The sequence below is a fragment of the Agelaius tricolor genome, unplaced genomic scaffold (genome assembly GCF_023055355.1).
Source record: "Agelaius tricolor isolate 1412-34295 unplaced genomic scaffold, bAgeTri1.0.p SCAF_3, whole genome shotgun sequence".
Classification (NCBI taxonomy): Eukaryota; Metazoa; Chordata; class Aves; order Passeriformes; family Icteridae; genus Agelaius; species Agelaius tricolor.
The window spans coordinates 35,323,610-35,339,184 of NW_027269263.1; the positions used below are offsets into that span (position 1 = coordinate 35,323,610).

Here is a 15,575-nt window from a genome sequence, read left to right on the forward strand (position 1 = left end):
TTGTTTCAAATATGAAGAAAGGAGTGCTTTGTTCTAAAAGGATTGATGAGGTCATGTAGATTTTAGGGGAAACACTTGCAAGTGACTTAAGAATTATGTGGCAAGGCTTTGGTAGTGAGGGGGCTATAGGGGTGGCTTCTGTGAGCAGCTGCCAGAAGCTTCCCCTGTGTCCACCAGAGCCAATGTCACACAGCTCCAGGATGGACCTGCCATGGCCAAGGCTGAGCCCAGCAGGTGGCTGATTTAAAAAGGGAGAAAAAAAATCTGCTTGGGCAGGGGGAAGAGGAGCAGAGAGAGTGAGAATGTGTGAGGAACAGCCCTGCAGGCACATGAGGAAGGAGATGCTCCAGGTGCTGGAGCCGAGATCCACCTGCAGCCTGCAGAAGAGCTCACACCAGAGCAAAGGGATGCTCAAAGGAGACTGTAATCCCGTGGGAAGCCTGCATTGGACTGGCTCCTGTGGCCCCTTGGAAAGGAGCCCACACTGGTACAGGTTTGCTGGCAGGACTTGTGACCCCATGAGGGACTTCATGCTTTGTGAAGAAATGCAGCCTGTGAGCAGCTCTCCAATTGGAGGAATTAATGGAAGACTGTCTCTTGTGGGAGGGACACCAGGCTGGAACAGGGAAGAGTGAGAGGAGGAAGTGGCAGAGACAATATTTGATGAAGTGAGTGTAGTACAGTACAAATATGAAACAAAATCCTACAAAACAGTACTGGAATAATTTGCTGCTTCTGAGCATAGTCTGTAGCATTGATGCATTTGTATGTGTTAAAGCAGCTTTGGGGCTAGAAACTCTTACCTGTGGATATACAAGTTATTTAAAATCCTGTTTTCAGAAAGTTTCCATTGTGCTGGTAAAGAGAGACATGCCAAAAATCACTGTAACCAGACTTAAATAACTTGCATACCTTTGTATTTCAACCTCTGCCTGAAATCAGAGTTTGCTACTTACAGTAGCTTACTTACAGATGTTGAAGCCCACAGCTGGACAGAGACAAAAAACATTAAAATAAAAACTGCATATTTTATTTTTAGCTTTAAAGATGCATGTCTAAACAATCAGTAGAAAAAAAAAGTAAAAAAAGTAAACACCAGCATTTTGTAAAATCACATTGAACTAATACAAGACTTAATACAAAGTTTTCATACACGACTCAAATGCAGTTTTCAAAAAAAAAGTAGTCTGGTCTTCAAGACCACTTCCACTTGAAAAAAATCGTTAAGTACCCACAGATTTTAACTATAAAACAAGGATACATTCTTTCTTTTTTCTTCCATTTTTGGAGTTGATTGCCACAAACTTCAATCATTTGCCAGTGAAATTCTCATAGTCTCAGTTACAGAACTGAAGAGAACTCATACAATGCCATGACTGAAGTCTTTCCATTTTCAGTACACACTCAAGTCAGCACAACTTGTCACATATCCTTAGACTGATCATCTTCTTCAAGTTTTCTGATTTCATTCTTTAAACAGTTGATGGTTTCACGACTTGCTTTTAGTCTTTCTTTAAGCTCAGCAATTTCAAAACTAGTCTTCTTTTTAGCAGCTTCAAGCTTCTCCCTGGTTTTCACTTCAAGATCTGCAACTGTGGCAGTTGATAAAGAAAAAATATGTATTTTAAGTGCCATGAAATTTGCCTTTTTTTTTTTAACTGAAACAGTAATTTGGATAGCATTTGTCCTGAAAGAAAAAAATCTGTTACTATTAGCTTTAGAAATTCAATGCTTGTAATCAAAATGGTATCCACATAAGAATCTGGATTTAAAAAAAAAAGTTTGTTTTGCAGCCTCATTCATCCCTCAGCCCATCAGTTTTGCACATAGCTATACAATTAATAAAATAATTTTCTACATATTTTTTTTAAAGATTAGGTGAAGAAAATATAATCTGACATGGTGACAGCAAATACATGGGAAATTACAGAGAACTATGAATACGTGGTGCCCAGTGACAGCACGCAAGGCCACAGGCACAAACCAAAACATGGGAGATTCCCTGTGAACATCAGGAAACTTTTCCTGTGGAAGTGACCAAGTGGTGGCACAGGTTGCCCAGGAAGGTTGTGGAATCCCCATCATTGGACACATTTAGAAGCCATCTGGATACAGTCCTGGGGAGCCAGCTGTAGGTGGCCCTGCTAGGGCAGGGGATGGATATGATGCACCCAGAGGTCGTTTCAAGCCTCTACCATTCTGTGTTTCCTTCTCCATGTAACTGTAATCATTTTCTATCTCTCACTGGAGTTTAATTCTACAGATCTGAAAGTTTCAGTTATGCTGCCCTGCTTTAATGAATATCTGACATCACGTACCTATTTTTTACTATTTTTACATTAACAAGTTTTAGGACAAAGATGGTAAAGCCAACAAGTCCATGAAGGCTGTGGAATTCACTCATATCCCATACATTACATAGCTATGGGCAGTGGTAAATATTATCTGCTTCATTAGCACATTTTAAGGAAGTCTTTATACAAAGAAACCACACTGAAAGTTTCTACCTATTGTCTGGAGAAATATCCAAAAATTTTAAATGAAAAAAGTTTAAATTTGGATGTTTTTATCCATCATATTATTAAACATTTTCTAAACAAAAACTGTAACATGTAACAATAACAAAAATCCACCTCAAGACTGGCTGAACTGAGGCAGGAAATACAAGTGGCTCACATATCCACAGAGCTAAGCAGACATAAGACAAACAGGAACCCTAACTTTGAAGAGCTTCAAATTCATAATCACTCGCCATTCTTAGCTCTGCTGGCCAAAAACGACATGACATTTGTTGTTGGGTGAACAAAAGGCCAGGTGGGGTGGACTGCAATGGATTAATGTTTGTAATTAATAGGGCAGGATTTTGGCTCAATAAATACTACATCTTCTACTCTCAGAAAGCAAATAACAGATGAAATATAGATGATCAGAACAGAAATAAACACTAAATGCATTACAACTTATGAACCAATGGATCTTCAATTTAGTTTCCTTAGTTCCTTTAATAATTTTGCTTATATTTGGAAATAAATTGGATAAAAAGGACACAAAAACCATTACACTGTACTTAAGAAGTATGTTTGAAATTACCTACATACATAGTTAAAGAAGTAGAAGGGAAAAAAGAGCTTTCAGACACTACTCTTTATCCACAAAGAGTTGCTGTTTTGACTTAAACATCACTAACTGTTCTGTACTTCAGGCCTTCAAGTGTGACCTTTGCTTGCAGTGCTAAACAGAACTGTACCATAAGATGGCCTTCATTTATCCTCTGTTTTAATTCATTTCAAAGATGTCAGAGTAGGTATAGTTCATGTCATCACTCTTCATACCAAGTAATTCCTAATTCCTTTTTTTTAGAGCCATAGGGATAAGAAAATCTTAAAGTTTTCAGGTAAGTATTACTACCCTTGCAAAAGCTGAAGTTAAATTTAATGCAAAATTACCATCTTTTTGCAGCATCCAAATCCGTTGTACTGTTACAGCCCCCCCCCCAAAATACATTAAAAGCAAATCAAACTATTGTTATTTCTAAAGTTTAAAATATTTTAATTTTCAACTTACACTCTGTTTCATGTTTATAAGCACCTAGTGTTAGTTGACGAGACGTTGTTAACAGCTGCTGCATCATTGCAGTAGGATCTTGAAATATCTAATGAAGGAGAAAAATACATGGTATATGGTATCACTAATACTCTTCAAAATAAAGTGAGGATTACAATAAAAATGTTCATACCATTTCATCATAGAATTCAGAAACTACAGTTTTCTTCCCCAGGATGGCATTGGTATCCGACTGAAAAAGCTTCAGCAAGTGATATAAAGTTACCTATTCAAAAGACAGAATTTTATTAGCTAAAAAATTGTAGCGAAATAAAAAACTTGTTCTACATATCAACAAGTAGTATTTGTTCCTACAAAGTAACTGTATAAGATTTAAAAATGTTTTAGGAATGCAAATATAAATGTCATATAGTTTCAGCAGAGTTACTTTGAATTTAACATTAACTTTTAAAACACGCCAACTATCTAAAGGCCTCTTGAGACTAAAAATGTCTGGGAAAGTGGTTTAGGACTGGTATATAAAAAATACTAATACCACCATTTCCAAATGGGTGATTTAATTCAAATTGACTTTCTCAATTAATCAGTTAGAAAGTGCTTTCTGTGACCTTATGCTCTATTCTTGAGAAAACGAAGCACCAGGGAGGCTGTGAATTGCTTTTCACTGAAATCTCTCTTTCTGGGGTTACTCTTCCATCCCTGCACTGCAAATGGCAGGGTGGGGAGAGGACTGAACTCTCTGTGCAGCCCTGAGGAGCCACTGACCACCTGGCCTGGGAAGGGCACACACAGCCCACGCTTCTCCCCTTCCACAAACAGGCCCAGGAGCCATGGTGGAACAGAGCAGTACCTGACTTCCTTTGGGACCTCCTGGAAAGGAAGAATGTGACAGGCCCCAAACAGCCTTCCAAGAACAGCGGCAAAGAAAAAACACCCAACCAACCTTAGGAGAGCTTGGTCAAGCTGTGAATGGAATTAATAAAAGTCAGGGTGCTACCGAGCCCAACAGCACGGGAAACCCATTGTGACCAATTGCCACATATTCCAGGAAAACATGAAATTCAGTTTCACTCTCATTCAGCAAAAAATGGATCAAAAAAAGGATTGTTCATGTGATAGAAGGAACTCAATCCTTCCCGAAATAAACATCCTTTTCCCTAAAATAGAGTAATCAAGTTTCCTACTAGATCTGAATAAACAAACCTACAAGATATGGCTAAAACACAGGAATGGAAGAAAGAAATTAATTTCAGCACTTTACGCAACTACAGAGGTTTTTAACCTGGTCTTCTTAGGCAGAGATTTATGCTAGTATAGTAGCCCTGCTGCTTTTTGACTGATTTTGATCTGACAGAAAAAATAAAAATTAAAATACTTAAATATCCTAGAACTTGGAAGCTCTGTGGAAGAGAAATCCTCAGTGTGTGCTCAACCCAGGTAAGGTGCAATATGTGGTCACATGTTAGTAAATGTCAGAGAAGCCAAGCACAGGAAAAGCAGTCATGAATACCAGGAGTGTAGCACAGAAAGAAGAAAATGTGACCAATCCTTAGAATAATTTTCTACAAGAAGAGACTTTTATTACAGTGAGACTTATTTTGTCCAGCAATTTCCTAGAGCTGTCGGCCACCATAGTTAATTATTTAAGCTTTGTTAAAAGTTCAATGTACTTACAGGTCTTTCATTTGGATCAATGAAAAATATCTTAATGATTATTTCAAATTCACCCCAGCCTGTTTCGGTGATTTCATATGGTGGTTTGGTAACAACTGCAATAGGCAACACAGAAGTGTTAATACCATGATAAAGCTGGAACAAAAGCCCAATTCTAGGAACAACTGCTGAAATGCAAAACCCACCTCTTAAAGGATTACCGTAGCTTTCATGCAACTTGAATTGAATTTTTTTCACATATGCAGACATGTCCTAAAACAGAAACATTGTTATTTCTGATTATTATTATTTCAGCACACCAAGCTACTATTCAGTCATCTATCCTATGTGCCTACATTCCTTCTGATTTTAAATACTATTTCTTCTGACTTTAAGCACAGAAGGAAAGCAAAGCGGTAAATCAAAAATTAGTTCTTGCACACAGTTCTCTTTTATTTAGTTTCATCCCCATGAATGTTCTCCAGTCTTCCCCTACACTGGAAATATCACTCAAAAAAACATAAACGAAGCATGCCTTTCCCACGGTTTTCCTTTCTGGAAACCCACCAGCCTCTCTATTTTCTTAGCTTACAGCCAAAGACCCTCCTGCCCTTTCCTCTAATCCCGGCTTTTCAAACCCCCAAGTCCCGGTGCTGCTCGGCAGGAAAAGATCTCTAACATCACGGAGCGCAACCCTTACCCCAAGGCCATCACCACTAAGCCATGACCCAGGTGCCACATCCACAGGCGTTTTGCACATTTCCGTGGATGGCAGTTCCCGGTTTCCTAGCCCGCCTGTTCCAAAGCCGCACCAGGCTTTCGGGGAAGCGGCTCTGCCGTACCTCGTTCCGGTACGGCTTCACATACACCGTCCACTGGTGAGTGTGACCATCCTCCTCTCTCTTCTTCCCAAAATACCGCGCGACATTGCCGTACACGATCGGCTTCACGATGGTAACGCCCTAAAGAAAGGAGCACAAGCGGACAGAGCGCGTTCAGAGAGGCGCTGCCGTACCGCGCCGCCCCCCCCGGTCCGAGTCCCGCCGCGGCCGCCGAGGCCGCACCTTCACCCTGCCGCCGGAGTCAGGCCCGAACTCTGCCATTCTCTTGAACATATTGCCCGGGGGCGCCGCCCGCCGCCGCCGCCGCCCGCGCCCGCCCCGTCCGGCCCCGCCGCCGCTCCCGCCGCCGCCGCCGCCCCGCGACCGCCATCCCCCGCGGCTTCCGGGGCGGGGCCGCGCCGCTGCCGCCGCCGGCCGGGGCGGAACGGAGCGCCCGGGAGCGGGCCCGAGCTGCGCCGCGGGAAAGGCACGCGTCCATGGACGGGACCCCAAAGGGCGCCCCGGTTCCACGCCCTGCACAGGGACACCTTCCGCTACACCGGGGTGCTCAAAGCCTCCTCCAGCCTGGTCTTGGAACGCTGCCAGTGATGGGGCATCCACGGCTGCCCCAGCAACCTTTTCCAGTGCCTCAGCACCCTCACAAGGAAGAATTTCTTCCCAATATCAATTTAAAATCTGTCCTCTTTCAGTTTTAAAGTCATTCCCCTCGGCCTGCCACTACATGCCTTTGTAAGAAGTTCCCCTCCAGCTCTCTCACAGGCCCCCCATAGGTAGTGGAAGTCTTGCTCCGAGGCCTCCTCCAGGCTGGCCCCAGCTCTCGGAGATGACTCTGAGGGGGTTGTTTCTTTGTGGAGCTGCTCCGTGCCTCAGCTGCACCCTCTGGTCAGCCCAGCTCTGTCCCTGTGATGGACTGGAGAGCTCGGTGGACTCCTCTGGAGAGCAGCAGCCAGACCCTGCCTGCAAACCATTTTCCAGAGCATCCCCCGGCCCCTCCCGTGGCCATCCAATGCCTGTGACAGGCTGGGACTCCTGGCAGACAAGAACACAGTGAACATCCTGCTTAACCCTCTCTCAGAAGGTAAAATTTCCTACCCTCTTGCTTGTACGAACTAGATTGTGTGAACAGCACTGCTCAGCTCTGAAATGTTACAGCTGTTTTCATTAAAGCAAGTTGGCAAGACTGGCAGCTGGGCCAGTCTTTTACAAGTGCTCAAGCTCTGTCTTCAAAGAAAAATTTTCTGAGGTTAATCTAACTTCTAATTAATAATTGGCTTCTGTGGAAGACTCTTTATTCCAATAACAAGATGAACAAGAGGGGGAATGGTGCAGTTCCTGATCTAAAGAAACCTTTTCCTCTCGACCATTTCTGCTTTAGTTTTTAAAGACAGAGGAGTAACCAACCTTTGTTAATCTGTCAGAAAGAGAACGGTATTTAAGAGCATCAAAAACTCCATCAGAAGCTATCATACAAACCCTGTTAAGACCCCATCTGGAAAAGAGTGCACTTTTCAGTTAAAAGTCTGTACTAAAATGGGTTGGGTTGGGAGGAGCCTTAAAGACCATCTCGTTCTCGTGCTCGTCCCTACTGTGGGCACAGACACCTTCCACCAGAGCAGTCTGCTCAGAGTCCCATGCACCTTGGCCTTGAACACTTCCAGGGGTGTTACCAGAACTTCTCTGGGTAACTCATTCCAGTACCTTACCACCCTCATAGCAGAAAATTTCTTAATATCTAGTGTATTATCTCCTCTTACAGGAAAAAAAAAAAAACTGAAAGGCTAATACACAAGAACAGGGCAAATTGGTGTCAACACCATGTGCCCTAAAGAAGGCTAGAACCTCCTTAAACAAATTTGTCAAAATAAAGGTAGAGAAAATATTAACTAGCTGTTGCAAATGCCTTAGGGGATTGGGAGTTAACAAGGGAAATAACAAGAGGGCAAGCAGTATCAGCACAAAAATCAGATTAATATAAACTAGCCAAGAAACAACTCAGGCAGCAATTTGCTTTTGTAACCCCTGGAGCATGGGAGGAGCAGGATACTCGTCCTGTAAGAAGTGCAGGAGCTAACACCCCAGACAGACCCTATGAAGTTTTAAGATAAAGCATGGAAGAAGTTAAATGATGCAGATGCCTGCCCCAGGACAAGACTGAGCTTCATATCTTAGGCAGCATTTTCCAGTCTTTCTTGCTATTTTGCTTTCTTGTGTGGCCTTGCAATGGAAGGCTGAAACACACCCACACCATTCCCACCCTATTTTTCCTATAAGTATGGCCAATCATAGAGATACAGGTTGATTGAAATAATTAAATTCCTTTTTTAAACCTGATACAAAGATTTGTTCACCAAAAGAATGCTTAATGGATTTATTATCTAAACATTCACAGGCTTGAATGTTATTACCAAGATGGAAGCACATTTGAGAAAAGAAGTGGCAGAACTGGAGAAACTGGCACTGGACATGTACTCTGTGGCAACTGAAATGAAGGAAATCATCTCAAATGCAGAAAGCTTCAACACACTCACTGAATTTCAGAGTCACATTGGGACTATGGAGGGAAAACCTTTGTTGGAACATGTGGAATGAGAAGAATCTGCATAACAAAATGACATAAGAAAGACTGGAAATGGATGGGATTGTTTGAACTAGACCACGTTAGGCAGGTTCCTGGCTGTAGCAAAGGGCTGGCAGCACCCTGAAGAATCTAAGTGCTGAAATCCGCTTCTAGCAACCTGTTTTTGGGAGCTGCTGGACATAATGTGCCACCATGCTGTAACTGTTGAGCCCAACCTGTGTCCAAGTGTGCAGCTTAGGTGAAGATTTTTCATATGCCACTGTTGTGAAAGGAAAGAGCCACATACCAGGAGCTGGCTGCTCCTCAGAACTGAGCTCTTTACCTGCCAGCTGTCCAGATGGCACACACAACACTGTGATACTGGCATACACAACAAATAAATAAAGAACAACTTCCAACTCCAGATTCTCAGCAAAATTACCAGCTTCCTTGGCATCTTTACCCAGGTCATATCATTCCAAGATTTAATTCCAAAATTGTGAGGTTTAATTTTCCTTTTTCTTTTTTTCTTTTTTTTTCAAGTTCAAAAGAGATGGCTACATTTTTATTCTTTATAAGGGGATTACATACAATCTCACAGGAGCTGACCTTGCAGAAGTGTCACGTGAGACTTTCCTCAAACTTCTTCCAATCCTGGAAAGGACAAACTGTGTGGGCAAAGAGGCCACCTGTCCCAAGGATCAAGTGCAGCTAGAGGTAGCACAAACCTGGCTCCAGCAAGGAATGCTATACCATCATCTTTCTCACTAACCCTGTTTTAACAGACTATTAATTTAATTTGATGGTAACGTGGTTTTGGCAAGTTGCTACTTTTCCCCCTAAATAAAGTTGCATTTTTAGAAACCTTCCCTTCTTCAGTAATGTACCCAAGCGCCCCACAGTTAAAAATTTGAACTAGCTATTGCTGTAATTATAACCCAAAAAAAGGAGACGATTATGTAGAGGTTTAAATTTTTTTCTAAATTCTTTTTGCGTAAAAGGCATAAAACTAGTTTTAAATATGATAAATTACTTAACTAAATGGAACAGGCAGGGGATAACCAGGAATTAAGAGGGCACAGTAGGAATCCTACATGACAAGATAAGTTTGTTTTCTGAAGTATCATACTGTTACCACTGTGAAATTAACAACAGAAAAATTTTCCTGGACTCCTGCTGAGATGGAAGCCAGCAAGCAGATAGTTTTTAATCTCATAGAGAATTTATACTTACATAGAGAGGCTCAAAATGCAGCTTTTAAGAGCTGCTGATAAAACATTGGCATTCTCTGACATTTTTTATTCAAAGTACTTTATGTACTCAAAAAAAGAACCCACCAAACAACTTAGACATTATTTTTAACAGTATCTTCTGCAGGGTTCTGTTAGTCATTCCACACTATTCACCATTTTCAATACCCTTACACTACAGGTCTAGGGGAAAGTAGGGGCTATGCTTCATCTTGCAAAGAATCCAGGCTAAATCACTTTCAGGAAAGTGAGAACTGCAGTTTTAATTACATAAAGGCTCCAATTAACTTTTTGAGGTGGGAGCCCAAGTTCCTTACAGCTTTACCCATGAATAAGGATTCTGTTTGGCATGAATGGTCTCCTTTTCTATCCCCTCCCACCAGTGTGGAGCTGTAACACATCCAAGCAGAGCCATATATTTTTTAAGAGAAGCACAGGCTGCAGATAGTAAAAGGTGGCAAGGGTAGCTGCCTGTCGAAAGAAGTAAATGGCTACAGGGAAATGGGACACCAGCAAGCCTCAGAAATCAGTTTTAAGTATAAGAGCAACCATTCTGAAATGCAGCAGCTCCAGAGAGCTCACTGCTCCTTCAGAGGCAAATGCTGCCTGCTCCACAGGGGAACCCACCCATCTTCAGAAGGGTTTTAGAGGTGCATTCCACTACAGGCAACATTTTATCTCCCTGTATGGACAGTATCTTTTCCCTGTGTCTTAGCACCAAAGAAAGGTTTCTAAGCCTTCAAGTATTTCAGTACCAGTGTATCATATAGGGAAACACACACAGGAAATTTAAAAACAGTGCACTCAAAAGGCATTCAGACAATAAACAAGGATTTGGATTTTTTCATGAGAGGTCAAGGCAAGGAAAATAGAGGTTGTTCATTTTGTAGAAAAGGGGAGTAAAAAGTGACGGCTATCTTCTTAAATTTAGGACAGTTGAGGATTACTACACCTGGTTCTGCTGACAATGCAGACACAATTAAAGAGATTATTAATTAAGTGAATAGAAGTGGTTTTTTTGTTGCCACTAGATGGCAGAAAGAGCCCTTTTACACTCTTTGATCACATCTACACCATTTTCAACATACCCTTACAGGACACCTAGGGGCCTATCTTCACCACTAAGATGCTGGATAAAAGAAAAAATCTACTCAATGACTGCCAGTGCTAAGTAGATTAAAGCAGTTTTGAAAAAAATGTTCAGCAATATATAATTTTTAAAACCATCTGTTTACACTGGGTCCTTTCTGTAAAGCTGAGAAGCCTTGTTTGCAAAGAAATTAATTTTATTTCCCACTTACACCAAGTGCACAGGATTTACAAGACTTCCAGCAGTCTGATGGGAAGCAAAGTGCTAAAAATTTTCTGCAAATTGTTCACAAGAGATGCATAAACAGGTTCAGATTGAATTAATTGAAAGGAATAGCAATCTTCTATCTGCAGCAAAGAGCTCTGTTTCTACTGGGCTGCATTTGTTTTTCACACTCTCTCGAGGAACAGAAAGAATGGAGAAAAAAGCTAGCAAATTATTGATCAGTTCCTTGAACACCATACACTTTTATGCTTCAGCATTAGGAGCATGAGCTGATCTGCATGTTTTCCATAATATTACACATTATGTTACAGTGTCACTTCTCTGATTCACTTCAGGCTCAAACAGTAATTAAAAATCTGTCCACCAGAAGAGCTGAACTGCACCAGCCCTTCACCCTCACTCATCCCAAGGACAGCACCGCATCTCTCAAGCTTGCAACATCCTTGACAAATGTGCTTCATTCCCCAGCTGTCACTCCACAGCACAGCTGCACCTTTCACAAAACCCTCCTTTCTCCCCCAGGGGAAGAAAGGAAATATATTCCCACCTTGCTCTCACTTTGGTCTCTGTTGTCTCTTTTGTACATCTCCCAGCAAGTTACTTTTCCTGGACGCAGAGCAGGCTTATCATCTCCCCATTCCCAGCCATTTACTTACATTTTATAGAAGCCATCACTTGTTTTTGTATCTTCCAAGAGATAAAATAGCTAAAAATTCAATGTGACAGGTAAGTTTTCCTCCTTATGCAGTTCCAGTTCATCTGTCCATCTATTGTGTAACAAAGTCTCCTGAGCAGCTGCAGCCTTACCTATACTCATAGAACATGAACATGCATTAAGTCATAAATTCTTCACTATGTCTGGAGTAATCTCTGTTGTTAGTCAAGATACATGCAGAAAGTAGTATCATGCTTTAAGAACTTTAGGATGTGCTAAAGCCATTGTCAGAAGTGTTGAGTGTGCAGACTACATTCCTTTAACAAATTTGCTATGCTGACCAGGAGGTTATCTTTACAAAAATACTAACTGGGCAAAACTTTCTCAACTGACTACTTTATATCTAGGACCATGATACTGCAGGCCTTCCAGGGGACTCAGCTAAATCCCAATGCAAAACAGAGGTCCTGGCCCCAAAATTATTAAACCGGTTTTTCCTCACCTTGTGTGTTGTGATTTGTTTTAGTCCAGAATTTCAGGGTACACACACTCTGGTGCCTGCACCCGAACTTCATGTAATAATGTTTGTAAAAAAGGCATCTTTGTGATCATGAACTACACACATACCTCTGTCTTCCTTTACTCAGTCTGCACTGGACAAACATACCTTTTCTAGCTTCATAGACTTCGCTCTGCTTATCTGGGTGTTTGATTTGCTTTCTGCTGCTCCTCTCTTTTGCAGCTTACCATTTTTCCTGGACAAGCTGCAGTATTATTAAACTGTCTGAATGATGAACCAGGAGAAAATTAAAAGACAAAGAACAGCACTAATACTCCAAACCTGGGCATCTCTTTCCAGCCCAAACAAGGGTTAAAAAACACTTCCAACTCCTTGCTCAGTGCCTGCTTTCCTGAAGGTGCTCAAGATGTCTCACTTCCATAGAGACAAGCTTTTAAAACTAAAGCCTCTCTCTGATCAGTAACTCCTGTACTGACAGTAAATAAAGCAAAATGCCAGCTTTGCAAGAGAAGAAACTTCAGTAGTGCTTTCAGTGAGGCTGGTGCAGAAGAGGCACAGCAGCAAAAGGGCAGACTTCTTTCTGTAAAAACATCTGGAGAACTCAGCTGTCCCACTGCCTGGGATGCAAAACCCTCAGCAGGTATGCACAGGAACTGCAGAGCTTCCTCACAGAAAATGTTTCTACAGTCCAGTAGTCTCCCTTCAAATGCTTTAAGTGTAACAACAGAAGGCTCACAGAACTATTTTAGGCTCCCCTGCCAAACCTCACAAATGCCTTCCACCTCCCTCTCCTCCCCACATAACTAACAGTCAATATAAGGGCCACACAGTGAGGTTACTCTGCTAACTGCAGCCATGTTCAGGAACAGGTTTATCCTGGTGTGGGTGATTTTGGGTTTTTGGCATTTTTATTTTGTTTCCAACTGTCAGAGGATGTAACAGATGGGAAGAATTAGCTCTCTTTGCTGAGGTGGCAAAGAGGAGGCTTCTGCACCAGATTCCACATTGCTAAGCATTGGGGACTCTCCAGTCAGAGAGAAACAAGCAAGGACAATAATCTGAAGCCTGGATTCCACCAGGATCTCTCCCTCCAGCTCACTGAGGTCTCTGGGACTTTCAATCTGCAGCAGTTATTAAGAAGATCCTGAAAGAGGTTGGAGGCAAGGTTCTTACAAGCAGAATTAAGCAAGAACATTTTCCTAGTCAGCATTATCAAATTATTTCTATATCTACAACTCAAAGGATATTTTCCCTAGAGAACTCTCATGGAAGAAAACAAACCCCATACTTGTTACATTACTTTCCCATTCTCCAATACCATTTCAAAGCATACCTTGATGGTCCTGTGTCCTGGTAAGTTGACCTATGCTTGAACACCTCCACAACGAATTCATCCACGTACTACTGAATCCTCACTTTGTTTATCTTAGAGTATACATCCCATGTTTTGGGGGACAGGATGCTTTACACTTGTCTCACATTTCAGCAATTGGAACTGCTGAACACCCTAACCTGGAGGAAAATTGCAGGAAGATACTTTCAAAATCAAGAGTTCACAATGATTTCCCCCTCTGCTCTTAATCCAGAAGAAAGCCCGGAGTCCCCTAACCCCACCAGCCACAGCCCAACACCATTTCCATCTCTGTCCAAATTTTCACATGGTCAATGAAACCAGGCTACAACACATAATCACATTAAGAACTCAGGTTGTTACGGTGAATTCTGACACAGTACAGTAAACTCAGTGGCCAAGCTGGCTTTGCCATCCTATGGTTTGCTATTTGGACAAATAATGTCTGAGCCCTTTCGAGCAAGTGAATGCTCTTTCCATTACTGCAGGTTTGGAGCACTGCCCCAAGAAATTCAGGTTAATTTTCTAATGAACATTTTGTTTTCTCTAAAGAGACCTGTACAGTTCCACATGGGGTTTAAATACAGTCATGAACGTTGTGTTCTTCCAAGCCAATTAGATTAAATTTTTGACTGTTTTTTTGAAACTCTGATTTTTTTCTGACAGGAACACGAGCGTTCTCACATAATCTTACCACTGTCAAATGGCAGAGGGTCATCACATGCCAAAGGTGGAGCCAACAGCACAGAAAATGATACCAGTAATCTAAGATGGTACAATGGATCTAGCTTGTTTTGTGCCAGAGTGAATGAGCTTCATTACGAATTATGGAAGTTCATCACTAGAAGGGCACAGTATGGCAATGCAAGTGGCTTTGTGTTTGTAACACAGTGATGTGTTTTATGTAACACAATGTTCTGCTTTAGCAGTTCAAATATTTGCCCATGTAACCCCAGTATCAAGAGTAGTTTTAAATCATCAGAGGATGGTTACTGTCACTAGTACCAAACCAGTATTTTGCATGAAATGAGCTGACAGCAATTCAACCTGCCATACAGCTGTTCTACAGCTGCTGTGTTTAACACTCACATGCTCTGTAATGATTAACATTTGCCAGGTTAAGTCAAAGCAAGAAACCAGATTAAAAAGAGAAAGTCCACAGCTCCAAATATTACTATACTGATGTTTGAGTCTGAAAACGTAACTTTAAGATACTGAAATTGCTTTATGTACATGCTTATTTTATCCCCTTTAGTTAACAGACTTCATGTGGGGGCACTGTATTTTACATAAAAATAAGGTTAGCTTAAAAAAAAAGTCTGCACTACTCACTGGTTGTAAACTCTGCAAAAAGTCCAAATAAGGATAAGAGCTAGTATAAACTATTTCTAGATTCAGAAGTAATTACAGCACAGAATCTAGCTGTAAGTATCTTAGAATGTCCACCCTCCAAGTTTTAATGTCTGAAAATTTGATAAGTCTGGCAATAATGAGAATTGTGAAGAAATTAGACAAGCTGAAATGAAGACAGACAAAAGTCTTTTTTAATATAAAAATGGTCTTTATTTCTTCAATACAAGGTAAACTACTATTGCAGTTTAAGACCAACACAAAAGTTGGACAGCAAATTGCTTAACAGTCTCCTAAAGGCTGAAAAAAAGAAACCTATGAAAGCTAAAAGTTGTGCAATATTTCAAGTATAACATCTAAAAAAATGTAATTATCCCTAAATTTACAGATTATTTAAGTACCTCTGCTGAAAATGTATTGAAATCCACATTTGCTAGGATACCATCTTACCTTGCAGAGAAATAAAGGTCTCCAAAAACTGCAGTATTCAACAGACTCTTTGGCCTGCCAGCATCAGG

At 41.3% G+C, this 15,575-nt stretch overlaps 1 protein-coding gene across 1 annotated transcript; it reads right to left on the minus strand.

Annotated features, from left to right (window-relative positions):
• Positions 1-1,008: 1,008 nt before the first annotated feature.
• On the minus strand, positions 1,009-6,438 carry YEATS4 (YEATS domain containing 4). The gene is made up of 7 exons (XM_071423453.1): positions 6,282-6,438; positions 6,060-6,179; positions 5,424-5,490; positions 5,239-5,333; positions 3,737-3,829; positions 3,565-3,652; positions 1,009-1,592 (listed from the first exon to the last, which is right to left on the minus strand). Exons 1-7 carry the CDS (start codon positions 6,330-6,332, stop codon positions 1,423-1,425), a joined length of 684 nt encoding a protein of 227 aa, XP_071279554.1. The 5' UTR covers positions 6,333-6,438; the 3' UTR covers positions 1,009-1,422.
• Positions 6,439-15,575: the final 9,137 nt, after the last annotated feature.

What these genes read in the sequence shown, in the direction of transcription:
- YEATS4 (XM_071423453.1), bottom strand. Translation starts at nt 6,332, where the DNA reads ATGTTCAAGAGAATGGCAGAGTTCGGGCCTGACTCCGGCGGCAGGGTG. An exon ending in CTACGGTAATCCTTTAAGAG is followed by an intron (nt 5,334 to 5,423) that starts GTGGGTTTTGCA and finishes TGCCTATTGCAG; the next exon opens with TTGTTACCAAACCACCATAT. An exon ending in CTGAATTCTATGATGAAATG is followed by an intron (nt 3,653 to 3,736) that starts GTATGAACATTT and finishes CTCCTTCATTAG; the next exon opens with ATATTTCAAGATCCTACTGC.